Genomic DNA, 18,405 nt, shown 5'->3' on the forward strand with positions numbered 1-18,405 from the left:
ATGTCCCGATTTTATAGGGACAGTCCTGATTTTTGGGTCTTTTTCTTATAGTAGGTAGTCCGATGATGATGATGATGACGACAAATCTGTGCAGACCATCTAGTGTTGGTCTCATAGTGTGCCCTCTGATGACTACACAGGCCAATTCTAGAGCCAATTCTAGAGTTGCACATTTTGCTGCAGATGGTGCATGGGAAGTTGGCAGTCAGTGGGTTGTGCACTGCTGATGCTCTGTGACCTCGTTCGCGTGCCTCTTGTAGACGCTGGCAGCGATCTTCTTCAAAGGCGATGCAGGTATTTCTGACAGTTGCACTTATATAGGCTCCTATAACTCTATGCTTCCTGTCCAGCTTTTTCACATTTGCTGTCTGGTTACCCTACCTCCTGACCTCCTAAGAGAACCCAGCCCCAACACTGTCCTCAGAGGACACTCATTCCTTCCTGGAGCCCTTGGCAATCATCAGGCAGAGCTGAGGTTTAATACAAGAAGCAGCCAGCAGGCGACTTCTGGGCCAGGCAGCCAGCTGCCCTCTCCATAAGACAGAGTTACCCTGTGGAGGGGCTGTGGCTGGCTACACACCCTGCAGCAGGAGACTGTCCTAAAGAACACACCCGGGCCCTGTGCCAGGCTGAGGAATTAGACTTGCCTGTAGTGACAGAAGGTGAATTTTTGCCTCGTAGTTTTTGCTCCGGCTGCTGCTGACTTGCACAGTGCACGAGGTGCAGGCTTGGTTCCCCGACACTGGCAGGAAGAGCTGCTGCTCGATGATGGCGTTGAACAGCGAGCTCTTCCCAGCCCCGGTGCTGCCAAAGAGCCCAATGTAAATGGGGTCCAGAGAAGACTTTTCTTTCAAGGTGAGGAGACGGTTCCTGAGAAGGAGGAGAGAGGGAGGGAGGGTTAGACAGATTCATGTATTTGGGAAGGGCCAGTAGCTTCCTGCCTCACAAATACAGCCCCATTGGAGGCTTCTCCCCAACCCCCAAAATGATTTAGATGAACACTGGATCAGGCTCCACTATCGTTAAGGTTTGGCTGGATGGACAGACAAGTTTTCCTGCCATAAACCATGAACCAAGACCTAGAGCAGCTACAGCTGGCGAGGGGCTAGGAACCCTGGAATACGCCCCTAGAAGCAGGAGGTCTGTGTCATGGAGTGTATGTACCCCCACTAGCCATACAGGCACTGCCAGCCACTGCTGATTGGCCGGCTAAGAGCAGCTGGGAGGATAAAAGGGCTGGGAGGCAGAAGGCGGGTGGCTAACAGAGCAGTGAGCAGGCAGGAGAAAGGAACTCCTGTCAGCAGACTACTAGAGAGCTGCTCAGGGAGAACACCCCAGCAAGGGGCGAACACGCCAACAGACCAAAGAGCCTGCAGGGGCCCGAGGGAAGGCAGGAAGGAGCTCAGGGTACTCTCAGAATCAGCAAACCCTGACTCTCCTTGTCTGGCTTGAGGGCCCTGAGCTGGAACCCAGTGGAGTGGGTGGGCCTGGGTTCCCCTACCAACCCCCTGACAGGCCTGAGAACAGAGAGGCTTTCCAGGTTCCTGGACACCAGGAGTGGCCTGAGAGCCCTGCTGAGCTGAGGGAGCCAAAGCCATGCCCTCCCCACGTTTGGCTTTGGGGACACATGTGGAAGCAGGGAAAGAAAGAGAGGATTTAAGTGCAGCCATTTAAGTGTCAGAGACAGAGCAACTGTTCTGTTAAGTCTTAGCCTAATATCGCGAGACCTGTAGAAGCAGGGCTCCCGTCAGAAGCGAGTGGAAAACAGCAGAATAGTCAGTGTGACCTAGCCTTGAGGTAATGATGTTTGAGAAGAGAAAGTGAGAAAATACTGGACTAGATAGCAAATAGCCTAAATAAAATGCAGATGTTTTTAATTCATGCACATCACAAAGAGGTATAAATGCTTGTGTGATTTTGCTTGTACTTTGGAGAAACTGAGGCAGAGATGCTCTGTCAGCTGTGTTCTTCCCTTGCAATTGCATGTCCTGAATAAAGCTGTCTCTGATTTTGTTGTTTCCAACCTGAGAGTGGAGTTCATTTCTTCCACACAACTTTGCACTGAGGCATCACCTCACAGTCTGACTCAGGTCTGCGTAGTGCAGTACGGACGTGTCAACACGGTTGTGAGTCCTGGGTTCAGGCTTGGAGACACCGACTCTCTAGGCATGGGTCCCACAGACCCAGGTTTACAATGCAGTGTAGACATACCCCTAATGGCCTTATTCTTGCTATGTCATCCTGTTCAGGGGGCAGGGTTCACCCTGGCTGGAAAAGGCAGCGGGGCCCAATCCCAAACTGGGAGCATCCCCAGAGAGCCACGTAAGCCCAGAGAAGCCTGCACAAAGGCCCTGAGCCATCATACCTGCTTTTTGCTTCTCCTTGGTTCCTGAGCAGCAACATTCTATAGAACCTGCACTATTAGGGATGCCTCCCGGCCACAATTTCCTCGTGGAGCCCTGAGGGGAGACCCATGTGGGGAAGGTATCTGCAGTGGTGTTCTCTTTTCCAGCAGCTCTACAGGGCTCGGGAATGAACTGTCCCTGCAGCAGGGACAGCCCATAATTGTGGGGGGTCTTATACTTTCCTCTGAAGCAGCTGGTGCTGCCTCTGTCAGAGAAAGGACCCTGGTCTAGAGGGACCGTGGTCTGATCCAGTTTGTCAGTTCCTATGGTGCTATCTAGACACAGGCCTGCACCAGAACCCTGCAGATGCAGGAGTTCAGAGCTAGATCTGCACATTGCGACATGGGTCTGTCCATAGAGCAGGTAAGCGGAGCCCTATGTGAGCGTAGGCTGTGGTGTCTCCATCATTAGGCTTTAAGGGAGAAATGGGGCTGCAGACTCACTTGAGATATTTAATCTCGTGCGATATAGTATCCTGGGACAGAGAGCTGGTCAGCTTCTTGTATGTAGTGTTCAGAACTTTTCGGATCCTGGATTCCATATTTTCATCTGGAAGGAGGAGACAATTACATGTTAAGGATACACTCAGCTCTCACCAGCTAAGCAGACTTGTGCCAGGTCAGTCAAGGAGGGGAGACCTCCAAGGAAAACCCAGGATGCTATAGGAAATGGCAACAGTGATTCAATAGATGGCTCTTCAGCCCTATCAGCCCCAATCCTCCAGCATGGTGCTAGGGGTGCTGTGCTACCAGACCAGTGGTTCTCAACCCGCGGCCCACAGGCTGCTTGCAGCCCAGTCAGCCCACAGCTGCAACCCACGTGCCATCCTCAGGGCCGTACAGGTAGTATATATATTGTCTGCCTTGCCCCAGCTCAGAGAAGTCAATGGAAAACCATCAAAGACAAACTATAAACCTCCCAACCACTTGGAAGGGGAAAGGAACAATACAGCAATGAAGGAATGGCCCTGCCTGTGAATAAAGACAAAAGACTGATTCAGTAGATCATAGGATGAGTGGGGGTGGCTCGTGGATGACTTGGTCCTGGCTACTTGGGACAAGCAAGTGCTGCAAAAGACTGAACTTTGGGGTGAGACTCTACTCTATTAGCTAGGCAAGGTAACTATTAGTAAGTGTAGACCCTAGTTCATGTCTTATGATTTTGTTTTATATGAAACCATTTGTTTCCATCACTCACCCTTGTTTCCAGTTGAATCTCTAGTCTTTCTTTAACAAATTCCCTTTTGTTTCACTATGATTAGGGCCCTACCAAATTCACGGCCATGAAAAATGCGTCACGGACCGTGAAATCTGGTCTCCCTCTGTGAAATCTGTTTTTTTGTGTGCTTTTTCCCTGTACTATACAGATTTCACGGGGGGAGACCAGCGTTTCTCAAATTAGGGGTCCTGACCCAAAAAGGAGTTGCAGGGGGGGGTCACCAGGTTATATTAGGGGGGTCACAGTATTGCCACCCTTACTTCTGTGCTGTCTTCAGACCTGAGTAGCCGGAGAGTGGCAGCTGTTGGCCGGGCACCCAGCTTTGAAGGCAGCGCCCTGCCAGGAACAGTGCAGAAAAGACGGTTACTCACCTGTAGTAACTTGTAGCCCTGAGGATTAATCTGTTGGTCTGTATAAAATGTCTTTTTGATAAAAGTGTGTAGGCTGCATAGATTAATAGAATTTGCAATAAGCTGTAATGATACCTAGAAACTTCTAGACCAGACATCCTGGCCTATTTCCTCTGTGATGCTGAAAGCAACCTTTAAGACCCTTACTCAGAAAAGTGATAATAGGAAACAAACCTACGCAAATTGTCTAGGGACTTTTCGAATGTCTGCTAACCTTTCACCTAGTTAGGGTAAAAAGGAGGGTATTTTTTGACCACAAATGTAACACATACACCCGCAAATGCGTCATTTAATACGTATACAAAGGTCAGCCTATGAAAACAGGTACCCTCACCTTTCCATGGGGAAAGACAAATTTGGGCATAAGAGGAAGGATTTCTCCCTATAAAAGGTGTGATAATCCACCATTAGAGCAGGCGATACACCCATCCTTCTATTCTCATCGCCTCACCCTGCCTACACCTACGAAAGCTGTCAACTAATGATAAGTCGTAGTGTTCTGTCCTTTCACAGCTGTAAGTATGAAATAATTCTTAATTTCTACTTCACCTCTAAAGCATCTATGCTAAGAAGGGTTTAATTCATAACCAGTTTCTTTATAACTATACTTCCTCTAGCAGAGGTGTGAAATTCACTCTAGTACTATTTGCTGCAAAGTGCATTAGATATATCATATCATATCATATCATATCTCTTAAAGAACTGTGATATTTTGTAACTTTGTAATCTCATACTGCTTTTAACATTTTACATTTACTTCTTGTTTCATTGATTTTAAATAAAAGGTCTTGTTTGACTAATTCTGTCTCAGTATAGTTTTTCTGTCACATAACCCAATCTCCTTGTATTAAATTCTGTGAAGCCTGATTCAAGACGAACTTTTATCTTCTGATCACACATATTGGCGAGCCATACCCATATTATTAATATCTATTAATTATTACTAACATTCTTAATTAATTAGAAAATTAATTATTAAATAAAACTAAATTAAGTGGATAAATTCCACTGTCCCTACTAACCCTCCCCAAATCAGGCAACAAACTGTTGTTCTTCGAGATGTGTTGCTCCAATCCATTCCAGTTAGGTGTGCGCGCCGCGCGTGCACGGCTTCTCCGGAACTTTTTTTTTTTACCCTAGCTACTCCGGCGGGCCGGCTGGCGCCCCCTGGAGTGGCGCCGCTATGGCGCCAGTTATATACCCCAGCCGGCCCGTCCGCTCCTCAGTTCCTTCTTGCCGGCTACTCCGACAGTGGGGAAGGAGGGCGGGTCTGGAATGGATTGGAGCAACACATCTCGAAGAACAACAGTTACTACAGGTGAGTAACCGTCTTTTCTTCTTCGAGTGATTGCTCCAATGCATTCCAGTTAGGTGATTCCCAAGCCTTACCTAGGCGGTGGGGTCGGAGTGAGACGTGGCGGAGTGTAATACCGCAGAGCCGAAGGCTGCGTCGTCTCTAGACTGCTGCACCAACGCGTAGTGGGAGGCGAAGGTGTGGACCGAAGACCAGGTGGCCGCTCTGCAGATGTCCTGGATAGGGACATGGGCCAGGAAGGCGGTAGACGAGGCGTGCGCTCTCGTGGAGTGAGCGGTGAGGCGGCACGGTGTCACGTGAGCCAGCTCGTAGCATGTCCGGATGCATTGCGTTACCCAGGAGGAGATGCGCTGGGAAGAGACCGGCTCGCCTTTCATGCGATCGGCGACTGCTACGAAGAGCTGTGTGGAACGCCGGAAGGGCTTCGTCCGCTCGATGTAAAAAGCAAGCGCTCGACGGACGTCGAGGGTGTGGAGCTGTTGTTCCCGAGGTGTGGTATGGGGCTTCGGGAAGAAGACCGGAAGAAAGATGTCTTGATTAAGGTGGAAAGCCGAGACCACCTTTGGCAGGAAGGCCGGGTGAGGACGAAGCTGCACCTTATCTGCGTGGAAGACGGTGTAGGGCGGGCCCACCGTCAACGCTCGGAGCTCCGATACTCGTCTTGCCGATGTTATGGCAACCAGGAAGGCCGTCTTCCAGGAGAGGTAAAGGAGAGAGCATGTGGCCATAGGCTCGAATGGTGGACACATGAGTCTGGCCAGGACGAGGTTCAAGTCCCAGGTCGGGGCAGGACGTCGAACCGGCGGGTATAAGCGGTCGAGGCCTTTCAGGAAGCGGGAGACCATCGGATTGGAAAAGACGGAGCGACCCTCCACCGATGGACGAAAGGCGGACACTGCTGCGAGGTGGACCCTCAAGGAGGAAACCGCCAAACCTTGCTCCTTAAGGTAGCAGAGGTAGTCCAGGATGGTAGGGACCGGTACCACGAATGGGTTGAGCCCCTGTTGGTCACACCAGAGTGCGAACCTCTTCCATTTCGCCAGGTAGGTGGAACGAGTGGAAGGCTTTCTGCTTTCCAACAGGACTTGTTGTACGGCTGCCGAACAATCCCTCTCTGCGTGGGTCAACCACGCAGGTACCAGGCTGTAAGATGGAGGGACTGCAGGTTCGGATGGTGGAGCCTGCCGAAGTCCTGCGTGATGAGGTCCGGCCATAATGGGAGCGGGATGGGATCCCGAACGGAGAGCTCGAGGAGCAGGGTGTACCAATGCTGCCTCGGCCAGGCCGGAGCCACGAGTATGACAGTGGCTCGATCCCTCCGAAGCTTCTGGAGCACTCTGTGTACGAGCGGGAACGGAGGGAAGGCGTAGAGGAGGTGAGTCTCCCAGGGATACAGGAAGGCGTCCGACAGAGAGCCCGGCGAGTGACCCCGGAACGAGCAGAACTGGAGACACTTCCTGTTCGCCTTGGAAGCGAAGAGGTCGACCCAGGGAAACCCCCACCTCTGGAAGATCGAGTGTGCAACGTCGGGACGAAGGGACCACTCGTGGGAGAGAAACGACCTGCTGAGATGGTCGGCCAGCGTGTTCTGCACTCCCGGAAGAAAAGACGCTTCCAGGTGAATGGAGTGGGTCACGCAGAAGTCCCACAGGAGGATCGCTTCCTTGCAGAGGGGGGACGAGCGAGCTCCGCCCTGCTTGTTCACGTAGAACATTGCTGTTGTATTGTCCGTGAACACTGTCACACAGCGGCCGTGCAGGTTGGACCGAAAGGTGTGGCATGTGAGGCGGATCGCTCGGAGCTCGCGGACATTGATGTGGAGTGCGAGCTCGTGCGCTGACCAGAGGCCTTGAGTGTGAAGGTCCCCCAGGTGAGCTCCCCGTCCGAGCGCAGAGGCGTCCGTGGTCAACGTTGCCGATGGCCGAGGAGGGTGGAACGGGACTCCGGCGCACACGACCTCCGGGTCGAGCCACCAGCGGAGGGAGTCGAGGGTTGTCCTGTTGACCGTGACCACCATATCGATGGAGTCGCGACGCGGGCGGTACACCGTCGCGAGCCAGGACTGGAACGGACGGAGGTGGAGCCGCGCATACGCGGTGACATACGTACATGATGCCATGTGGCCTAGGAGGCGAAGGCATGCCCGCACCGTCGTAGTCGGGAAATTGACGAGGTCCCGGATGAGGGAGACCATTGTCTGGTGCCGAGCTCGAGGAAGAGAGGCTCTGGCCACCGTGGAGTCGAGGACCGCGCCGATGAATTCGACGCGCTGTGTCGGAATCAAAGTGGACTTGTCGACGTTGATGAGAAGGCCTAGCTGCCGAAAGAGAGCCAGGATCTCTGTCAGCTGATTCCCCACCAGTTGTCGGGACTGACCTCGAATCAGCCAGTCGTCCAGATACGGGTAAACATGTATCTGACTCCGTCGTAGGGCTGCGGCGACGACCGCCATGCATTTGGTGAACACTCTGGGGGCGGTCGACAGGCCGAACGGCAACACGGCGAACTGGTAGTGGGCGTCGTTGACCACAAACCGAAGGTAGCGCCGATGAGGGGGGTAGATCGCGACATGGAAGTATGCGTCCTTCATGTCGAGGGCAGCAAACCAGTCTCCCGGATCCAGGGAGGGAATGATGGTCCCCAAGGTGACCATGCGGAACTTGGGCTTGAGCAGGTACCTGTTCAGCCCGCGAAGGTCCAGGATAGGACGTAGCCCGCCTTTCGCCTTGGGGATGAGGAAATACCTGGAGTAAAATCCCCTGCCCCGCCTGGAGGGAGGCACCTCCTCGATGGCACCCACGCTCAACAGAGTCTGGACCTCTTGTATGAGGACCTGCTCGTGAGAGGGGTCCCTGAAGAGGGACAGGGAAGGTGGATGGGAAGGAGGGGGTGAAACAAACTGGAGACGGTATCCCGAGTGGACCGTGCTGAGTACCCAGCTGTCCGACGTCACACGGGACCACGCCGAGAAGAAGCGGGAGAGGCGGTCATGAAATAAACGGGAAGGATCCGGAGGGGAGAGTGATGTGCAGCCCTCGTGCGTCCCATCAAAAGGGTTGCTTGGCCGCGTGCGGGGCTTTGGAAGCGGCCTGGCCCTGGTTTCGGCGGTTGCCCGATGGGCGACGGCGATTTTGGGCCGGTCGCCGAGCCGGGTAGGGTCGGTACCGCGACTGATACCGGGAAGGTTGTGGGCGGAATGGCCTGCGCTGCGTCACCGGCGTATGCATACCGAGTGTACGTATCGCCACCCGGCCATCCTTTAGAGACTGGATCCGCGAGTCCGTCTTCTCCGAGAATAACCCCTTGGTGTCAAAGGGCAAATCCTGGAGAGTATACTGTACTTCCGGAGCCAGGGTAGAAGATTGGAGCCAGGCGATGCGCCGCATCGTGACCCCCGATGCTAAGGTGCGTGCCCCTGAGTCCGCCACGTCGAGGGCGGCTGTAATGGAGGACCGAGAGGATCGCCTCCCTTCTTCCAACATAGTGGTGAAGTCCTGGCGGGATGTCGACGGCAGGAGGTCAGAGAACTTGTCCAGAGACGTGAGTATGTCAAACACGTATCTGGCCAGGAGGACCAGCTGGTTACCAATCCTCATCTGCAGACCCCCCGCAGAATAGACCTTTCGGCCGAGCAGGTCCATCCGTCGTGCGTCCTTTGACTTTGGAGCAGGGGCCGGCTGGCCGTTTCGCTCTCTATCATTGACGGACTGTACAACTAGGGAGTCCGGAGCCGGATGCACATACAAGTACTCATAGCCCGGGGGAGGGACTGAGTACTTTCTTTCGACGCCACGGGCTGTGGGAGGCACAGATGCGGGCGTTTGCCAAATAGTGGTGGCGTTCCTTTGGATTGTGCGCACAAAAGGTAACGCAACCCGTACTGGCATGTCTGACCCCACCACGTTTGTGATGGGGTCCTCGTCCTCCTTTACCTCCTCCACAGGGAGGGCCATAGCCGTCGCCACACGGCGGAGCAGGTCCTGATGCGCCTTCGCATCAACGGGGGGCGGCTCCTTTGACGCCGCGCCGGCCACCGCCTCATCGGGTGAGGATGCGGAGGATAACTCCTGGATGACCTCGGCCGACGAGGGGTCCACTGCGTGGTGCGCTGGGGGTTCGGAGGGGCCCTCTGACTCCACCGGAATAGCTGGTGGTGGTGATGGCGGTGGTCGAGATATCGACGCCTCTGGGACTCTGCGCTGGGCCCCTGGAGGCCCCGGCAGAAAGGGCACACCGTCTGACTCATATTGGGCCCATGGCACCCAAAATCCCCACTGCTGAGCACCGCGAGGCTGGGCTGGTGGCGTCGGAGGCGGGAGCCCATAGGCTTCTGCGCCGGAGGCGACCGACTCAGGGCGAGAAGGCCAGGGAGGTGCCGAGGAGATTCCAGGGCATACCGCCGCGGGATGCCCTTCCACTCGGTGCCGGGAAGGCGACCTCGCATGACTCTCTCCACGGTGCCGGGAGCTCGACCGGCGCCGGGAGCTCGACCGGTGCCGGGGGCTGGAGCGGTGCCGGGAGCTCAACCGATGGCGGGAGCTCGACCGGGAGTAAGATCTCCGGTGCCGGGAATGACCACGGTCATCGCGGTGCCGGGAGCTCGACCAGTGCCGGGAGCTCGACCGAGAGCGCGAGCTGCGACGCCTGGAGCGTCCGCGGGAGTCGCGGCGCCGGGAACGGTGCCGTGACAGAGACCGTCGGTGCCGATGCGGTGGCGACTTGGATCTGGTGCGACGCCGGGAGTACAACCGGTGCCGCGAAGAGGAGCGGTACCGGGACTGCGACCGACGAGCAGACTGTGATCGGTGCCGCGATGGAGAGCGGTGCCGGGATCGCGATCGGCGGGACGGGGACCTGTCGACGGTGCGGGAACGAGACCGGGACCGTGTACGACGTCCACGCCGTGATTCCAGGGATGGTGGCCGGATCATCGCGGCCGGTTTCCCCTTGGACACGACAGCCCGCACCGGCGGTGCCGGGGGCCGGAGGCCTGGAGCCTCTAGGAGCTGTATCAGCTCTCGCGCGGAGGCGAATGTCTCCGGCGTTGACGGCGGCCGAGGCTCGACCACGGACGGCACCGGGGAGCGTGGCGGCGCCGGACTCGATGGCCCTTGCGGTGCCGGAGTCACCGGTGCGGTGCACGGCTTGTGCAGAGGCACCACGGGGGCTGCAGGCTGCGGAGTCGCTTTGGCAGAGTCCTCTACGCGAGCCTGAGCCAGAGCCTTCGCCAGTCTCTGTTTCCTGGCGGGCGAAAGCGAGCGGTGCCGAGACTTCGTCACCGCCTTCTTCGCCGGCGGTGCCGCAGACGTGGAGCGACTCGGTGCCGGCGTTGTGTCCTGCACGGGAGGAGGCCGCGGGACCGGTGCGGGCGGTGCCGCTGGTTGAAGAGACGCCTCCATGAGGATCTGCTTTAGGCGGGTATCTCGATCCTTGCGGGTCCGCGGTTTGAACTTCGAGCAGATCGGGCACTTGTCTGTTCGGTGCCCTTCGCCCAAGCAGCGGAGACAGGCGTCGTGCGGGTCTCCCACGGGCATCGGTCTCTGGCACCCCGTGCAGGGTTTAAAGCCCGGTGCTTTGGGCATGAGCCCGCACCGGCTAAGGCAAAAAAGGGGAAAAACCCCCTTTTTACCTTATCTATCTAACACTAACTATACTAACTAAATAACTACAACTAACTATGGTAACTATATACAACGATGAAGAAGAGAGAAAGCTAGGGACGTGGAGAACTGTTCAGCACTCCACAGTTCCAACTGCCGTCACGGGCGGTAAGAAGGAACTGAGGAGCGGACGGGCCGGCTGGGGTATATAACCGGCGCCATAGCGGCGCCACTCCAGGGGGCGCCAGCCGGCCCGCCGGAGTAGCTAGGGTAAAAAAAAAAAGTTCCGGAGAAGCCGTGCACGCGCGGCGCGCACACCTAACTGGAATGCATTGGAGCAATCACTCGAAGAAGAAGTAAGGGTGGTGTAATAAATAAAGTGGGGGGGGGTAGCTCCCTTTGATGGACACCCAAACAGCCAGTTAGCTGTAAAATCCCTCCTGGTACCTGTTCTTTACTTGTTTTACCTGAAAAGGGTTAAAAAGTCCCCCAGATAAAGAAAAAAAGTGGGCACCTGACCAAAAGAGCCAATGAGAAGGTAGAACATTTTAAAATTGGGAAAGAAACTTCCCCTTTGTCTGTTCTCTCTGGGCTGAAGGGTCAGAGTAGCCATGCTATAAGCAGCTAAGCCAGGCATCATCAGATCTTGCCTAGAACTACTTATCTGAACTCCAATGCGTAAGTAGATCAGAATGTTTAGCTAGATGCGATTAGGGTTATTTCTTTTATTTCGTATTGGCTTGTGGACTCCTTTGTGCTAACCCCGGATGCTTTTGTTTGTTTGTAACCTTTAAGCTGAACTCCCAAAAAAGCTAGTTTGCGTGCTTGATTTTTGGAATTGCTCTTTTAAAAATCTAGCAAAAGCCTAAGTTTCAGATGTATTTTCTTCCTTTTTGTTTTTAATAAAATTTACCTTTTTTAAGAACAGGACTGGATTTCTGGTGTCCTAACAGGTTTGTGTCTATGCTGACTGATTAGCTGGTGACAACAGCTAATTTCCTTTGTTTTCTTTCTCAGCTCTTTCCCGGAGGGGTGAAAGAGTTTGAGGGTACCCCACAGGGAGGAATTCCCAAGTGCTCCTTCCTGGGTTCAAAGGGTTTTGGGTTTTTTTGTATTTGGGTGGTGGCAGCATTTACCAAGCCAAGGTCAGAGAAAAGCTGTAACCTTGGGAGTTTAATACAAGCCTGGAGTGGCCAGTATTATTTTTTTAAATCCTTGTGGGCCCCCACCTTCTGCACTCAGAATGACAGAGTTGGGATTCAGCCTTGACAGTGGTAATGCCTCAGAATGATGAGGTAGATGAGGCTTTCTTTGGACAACTAACTGGAGTTTCCAGATCACAGGCCCTGGTTCTAATGGGGGACTTCAATCATCCAATACAGCAGTGCACAGACAATCCAGGAAGTTTTTGGAGAGTGCTGGGGACAACTTCCTGGTGCAAGTGCTGGAGGAACCAACTAGAGGCAGTGCTCCTCTTGACCTGCTGCTTATAAACAGGGAAGAATTGGTAGGGGAAGTAGACATGGGTGGCAACCTGGGCGGCAGTGACCATGAGATGGTTGAGTTCAGGATCCTGACAAAGGGAAGAAAGGAGAGTAGCAAAATATGGACCCTGGATTTCAGAAAAGCAGACTTTGACTCCCTCAGGGAACTGATGGGCAGGATCCCCTGGGAGGCTAATATGGGGGAGAAAGGAGTCTAGGAGAGTTGGCTGTATTTTAAAGAAGCCTTACTGATGGCTCAGGAACAAACCATCCCAAAGTGCAGAAAGAATAGCAAATATGGCAGGTGACCAGCTTGGCTTAACAGTGAAATCTTCGGTGAGCTTAAACTCAAAAAGGAAGCTTACAAGAAATCGAAATTTGGACAGATGACTGGGGAGGAGTACAAAAATATTGCTTGAGCATCTAGGGGTGTAATCAGGAAAGCCAAGGTACAGCTAGCAAGGGATATGAAGGGTAACAAGAAGGGTTTCTACAGGTATGTTAGCAACAAGAAGGTGGTCAGGGAAAGTGTGGAACCTCTACTGAATGGGGGAGGCAACCTAGTGACAGAGGATGTGGAAAAAGCTGAAGTACTCAATGCTTTTTTTGCCTCGGTCTTCACAGACAAAGTCAGCTCCCAGACTGATGCACTGGGCAACACAGTATGGGGAGGAGATGAGAAGCCCTCAGTGATGAAAGACCAGGTTAAGGACTATTTAGAAAAGCTGGACATGCACAAGTCCATGGGTCCAGATCTAATGCATCCGAGGACGCTGAGGGAGTTGGCTGATGTGATTGCAGAGCCATTGGCCATTATCTTTGAAAATTTGTGGGGATCAGGAGAGGTCCTGGACGATTGGAAAAAGGCAAATATATAGCCCATCTTTTAAAAAGGGAAGAAAGAACCTGGGGAACTACAGACCAGTCAGCCTCACTTCAGTCCCCAGCAAAATCGTGTAGCAGGTCCTCAAGGAATCTATTTTGAAACACTTGGAGAGGAGGGTGATCAAGAACAGTCAACATGGATTCACCAAGGGCAAGTCATGCCTGACCAACCTGATTGCCTTCTATGATGAGATAACCGGCTCTGTGGATATGGGGAAAGAGGTGGATGTGATATATCTTGACTTTAGCAAAGCTTTTGATACCGTCTCCCACAGTATTCCTGCCAGCAAGTTAAAGAAGTATGGATTGGATGAATGGACTATAAGGTGGATAGAAAGCTGGCTAGATTATCAGACTCAATGGGTAGTGATCAACGGCTCGATGTCTAGTTGGCAGCTGGTATCAAGCTGCCAGGGGTCTGTCCTGGAGCCGGTTTTGTTCAACATCTTTATCAATGATCTGGAGGATGGCGTGGACTGCACCCTCAGCAAGTTCACGGATGACACTAAACTGGGGGGAGAGGCAGATACGCTGGAGGGTAGGGATAGGGTCCAGAGTGACCTAGACAAATTGGAGGATTGGGCCAAAAGAAATCTAATGAGGTTCAACAAGGACAAGTGCAGAGTCCTGCACTTAGGACAGAAGAATCCCATACACTGCTACAGGCTGGGGACCAACTGGCTAAGCAGCAATTCTGCAGAAAAGAACCTGGGCATTACAGTGGTTGAGAAGCTGGATATGAGTCAGCAATGTGCCCTTGTTGCCAAGAAGGCCAATGGCATATTGTGCTGTATTAGTAGGGGCATTGCCAGCAGACTGAGGGAAGTGATTATTCCCCTCCATTCAGGACTGGTGAGGCCACATCTGGAGTATTGTGTCCATTTTTGGTCCCCCCCACTACAGAAAGGGATGTGGACAAATTGGAGAGAGTCCAGTAGAGGGCAACAAAAATAATTAGAGGGTTGGGGCACATGACTTACAAGGAGAGGCTGAGGGAAATGGGGTTATTTAGTCTGTAAGAAGAGAAAAGTGAGGGGGGATTTGATAGCAGCCTTCAACTACCTGAAGGGGGGGTTCCAAAGAGGATGGAGCTCGGCTGTTCTCAGTGGTGGCAGATGACAGAACAAGGAGCAGTGGTCTCAAGTTGCAGTGTGGGAGGTCTAGGTTGGATATTAGGAAACACTATTTCACTAGGAGGGTGGTGAAGCCCTGGAATGGGTTACCTAGGGAGGTGGTGGAATCTCCTTCCTTAGAGGTTTTTAAGGTCAGGCTTGACAAAGCCCTGGCTGGGATGATTTAGTGGGATTGGTCCTGGTTCAAGCAGGGGATTGGACTAGATACCTGCTGAGGTCTCTTCCAGCCCTAATCTTCTATGATTCTAATTACAACACCATGAAATTTCAGACTTAAATAGCTGAACTCATGACATTTATGATTTGAAAATCCTATGACTGTGAAATTGACCAAAATGGTCCGTTAATTTGGAAGGGCCCTAACTATGATTGAACTCAAGAGCTGTGCGTGGTACAGGAGCGGTGGGCTAAGGTAAAACTGGGATACATTGTTCCTTTGGGAACAGAGGATCTGGGATTTCTGTGGGTATCCAGTGACCAGTGGGACACTTCGAAGACACACAGGGACTGGCATGTGTCTATTGTCAGCCTGCAGGGCAAAGGCAGGGCTGGTGTAGCCTAGAGGAGAGTGCTTGAGTGGCTGACAGGCTGGTCGTATTATAGTGCTAACGCCCAGCTGGCACAAGACTCCCTCACACTGGAAGCAGGTGGCAACAAACTGACTCACAGCCCTGGGTGCCCTGAGAAGCTGCGGCCCTGATCCTCCCCTGCTGCAAGTGCCACAGAGCAGCCACATGAACATGGGCTGGTGCAGCCTTGCACCCTATCCCTGGGGCGGGAAAGCGGCTTCTGTACCCTCAACCACAGCCAGGGCTGGGTCCAATTTTGCCCTCTCCCCAAAGCCCTGTGTATTTCAGGCACATCCCAGGCACAGCTCCCCAGTATCAGCAGGGACTGGGGGCAGTTTTTCATACTTACAGGTTTTCAGCGACTCTTGATCTTCCGGTCCGAATGCTCGATACTTGTCCAAACTCCTCTTTTTCTTGGCAGGTGTTTCATTTATATCTTCCCCCTCAGCACCTTTTCAGATTAAAAGGGCCTTCTTGTTAGTGTGATTGCGCTAGAGATGGACACCAGCTACACGGCTCACTAATAAAGGACCTGAGGTTCAGTACAGATGGCATGCGGAGACACTGACCCATTTACTGGTATAAACCCAGCATTGTTATTTGCATTACAGTACTGCTGGAGGCTGAGACCGTGCTAGGGGCTGTACATACACTAAGACCTGGCTGCGGTTATTCATGCCTTTGTCACCTCTCGGCTGGGCTACAAAAATGCAATAAACCTGGGCCTGAAACATTCAGCATTTAGGAAACTCCAAGTAATATAAAACATGGCAGTGCATTGCCTCAACTATGCACGCTACCACGAGCTCATAACTCCTGTTCTCTGCTCCCTAAATTAGCTTTCCATAGAATCATAGAATCATAGAAGATTAGGGTTGGAAGAGACCTCAGGAGGTTATCTAATCCAATCCCCTGCTCAAAGCAGGACCAACTTCAACTAAATCTTCCCAACTAGAGTTTTGTCAAGCCGGGCCTTAAATACTTCTAAGGATGGAGATTCCACCACCTCCCCAGATAACCCATTCCAGTGCTTTACCACGCTCCTAGTGAAATAGTGTTTCCTAATATCCAATCTAAACCTCCTCCACTGCAACTTGAGACCATTATTCCTTGTTCTGTCATCTGCAACCACTGAGAACAGCCGAGCTCCATCCTCTTTGGAACCCGCCTTCAGGTAATTGAAGGCTGCTATCAAATCCCCACTCACTCTTCTCTTCTGCAGACTAAACAAGCCCAGTTCCCTCAGTTTGTCCTCGTAAGTCATGTGCCCCAGCTCCCTGATCATTTTTGTTGCTCTCCGCTGGACTCTCTCCAATTTGTCCACATCCTTTCCGTAGTGGGGGGCCCAAAACTGGATGCAATTCTTCAGATATGGCCTCACCAGTGCCAAATAGAGGGGAATAATCACTTCCCTCGATCTGCTGGCAGTGCTCCTACTAATGCAGCCCAATATGCCGTTAGCCTTCTTGGCAACAAGGGCACACTGCTGACTCATAGGCAGCTTCTCGTCCATTGTAATCCTCAGGTCCATTTCTGCAGAATTGCTGCTTAGCCAGTCGGTCCCCAGTCTGTAGCAGTGTATGGGATTCTTCTGTCCTAAGTGCAGGACTCTGCACTTGTCCTGGTTGAACCTCATCAGATTTCTTTTGGCCCAATCCTCCAATTTGTCTATGTCACTCTGGACCCTATCCCTACCCTCCAGAGTATCTACCGGTACCTCTCCCCCGCAGCTTAGTGTCATCCGCAAACTTGCTGAGGGTGCAATTAATCCCATCATCCAGATCATTAATGAAGACGTTGAACAAAACCAGCCCTATGACAGAACCCTGGAGCTCTCTGCTTGATACTGGCTACCAACTAGACATCCAGCCGTTGATCCTGTTGAGCCCGACGATCTAGCCAGCTTTCTATCCACCTTATAGTCCATTCATCCAATCCATACTTTTTTAACTTGCTGGCAAGAATACTGTGGGAGACCATATCAAAAGCTTTGCTAAAGTCAAGATATATCACATCCACTGCTTTCCCCATATCCACAGAGTCAGTTATCTCATCATAGAAGGCAACCAGGTTGGTCAGGCATGACTTGCCCTTGGTGAATCCAAGTTGACTGTTCCTGATCATCTTCCTCTCCTCCAAGTGCTTCAAAATGGATTCCTCAGGGACCTGCTTCAGGAATTTTCCAGGGACTGAGGTGAGGCTGACCAGTCTGTAGTTCCCCGGATTCTTCTTCTGCCCTTTTTAAAATATGGGCACTATATTTGCCTTTTCCCAATCGTCTGGGGCCTTCCCTGATCGCCACGAGATTTCAAAGACAATGGCCAATGGCTCTGCAATCACACCAGCCAACTCCCTCAGCACCCTCGGATGCATTGCATCCAGCTCAATGGACTTGTGCATGAAGCCCTGTCAAGTTTAAGGTCTTGGTCCTTATCTTGAAGACACTCCATGGCCTGGTCCCAGGATACCTAATGGACTCTCTAAAGCTCTGTGATGAAGACCGTGGTCTATAAGTTCACTCCTCTGGCCCAATGGAACTCTCAACTCTACGAGCAAACCTCGTCTGTGCAGCAGACTGAACTTTCCCTGGGGTGCTCCGGGACTGTGAAACGCACTCGCCCAAGAACTGAAGACCATCACAAACCTCACCACTTACTGGTTCATGTGCAAAGTGCCTTTCTCTGACCTTGCCTTCTCTGTAGCATTAGGTATATTTAACAAATGATAAAGTGCTTAACTCTCCTTACAGTTAGAAAGCTTTCCTAATATCTAACCTAAATCAGGGGTGGCTCCAGGCACCAGCACAACAAGCACGTGCCTGGGGCGGCGAGCCACAGGGGGCGGGCAGCCTGCTGGTCACCGTCAGGGCGGCACTCAGGCAGCCTTTGTCGGCGTACCTGCTGGAGCTCTGCAGGTCCCATGGTTCTGGCAGCAATTTGGCAGCGGGTACGCTGAAGCCACGGGACTGCAGATCACCCACAGAAACGCCGCCGAATGTACATGATTATGGACCGCCGGCAGGCATGCCGCCAAAGGGAGCCTAACTGCCGTGCTTGGGGTGGCAAAAAACATAGAGCCGCCCCGACCTAAATCTCCCTTTCTGCAGATTAAGCCATTTCCTTTTTGTCCTACCTCCAGTGGATATGGAGAATGATTGCTCACCCTTCTCTTTGTAACAGCCCTGAACATATTTGGAGATTTATCAGGTTCCCCCTCAGGCTTCTTTTCTCAAGACTAAATAGGCCAAGTTTTTTAACCTTTCCTCACTGGTCAGATTTTCTAACCCTTGGATCAGTTTTATTTCTCTCCTTTGGACTCTCCAATTTGCTAACATCTTTCTTAAAGCATGGTGCCCAGAACTGGACACAAGACTCCAGCTGAGGCCT

The 18,405-nt window shown here is 52.6% G+C and overlaps 1 protein-coding gene across 3 annotated transcripts in view; it reads right to left on the reverse strand.

The window, feature by feature from the left end:
- LOC123367551 (nuclear GTPase SLIP-GC-like) overlaps positions 1-18,405 on the reverse strand; it is an 85,905-nt gene that overhangs the window by 50,295 nt on the left and 17,205 nt on the right. For 2 of the 3 annotated variants that reach the window (XM_045011866.1, XM_045011867.1), the window contains exons 3-5: positions 15,369-15,470; positions 2,849-2,954; positions 648-870 (exon numbers count right to left, since the gene is read on the reverse strand). In XM_045011866.1, the coding sequence (XP_044867801.1) occupies positions 648-870; positions 2,849-2,954; positions 15,369-15,470 (431 nt within the window). The remainder of the gene's footprint in view (positions 1-647; positions 871-2,848; positions 2,955-15,368; positions 15,471-18,405) is intronic. The other variant, XM_045011869.1, reaches the window with a different exon arrangement.

This window comes from Mauremys mutica, chromosome 3 (genome assembly GCF_020497125.1).
Source record: "Mauremys mutica isolate MM-2020 ecotype Southern chromosome 3, ASM2049712v1, whole genome shotgun sequence".
Taxonomy (NCBI): domain Eukaryota; kingdom Metazoa; phylum Chordata; order Testudines; family Geoemydidae; genus Mauremys; species Mauremys mutica.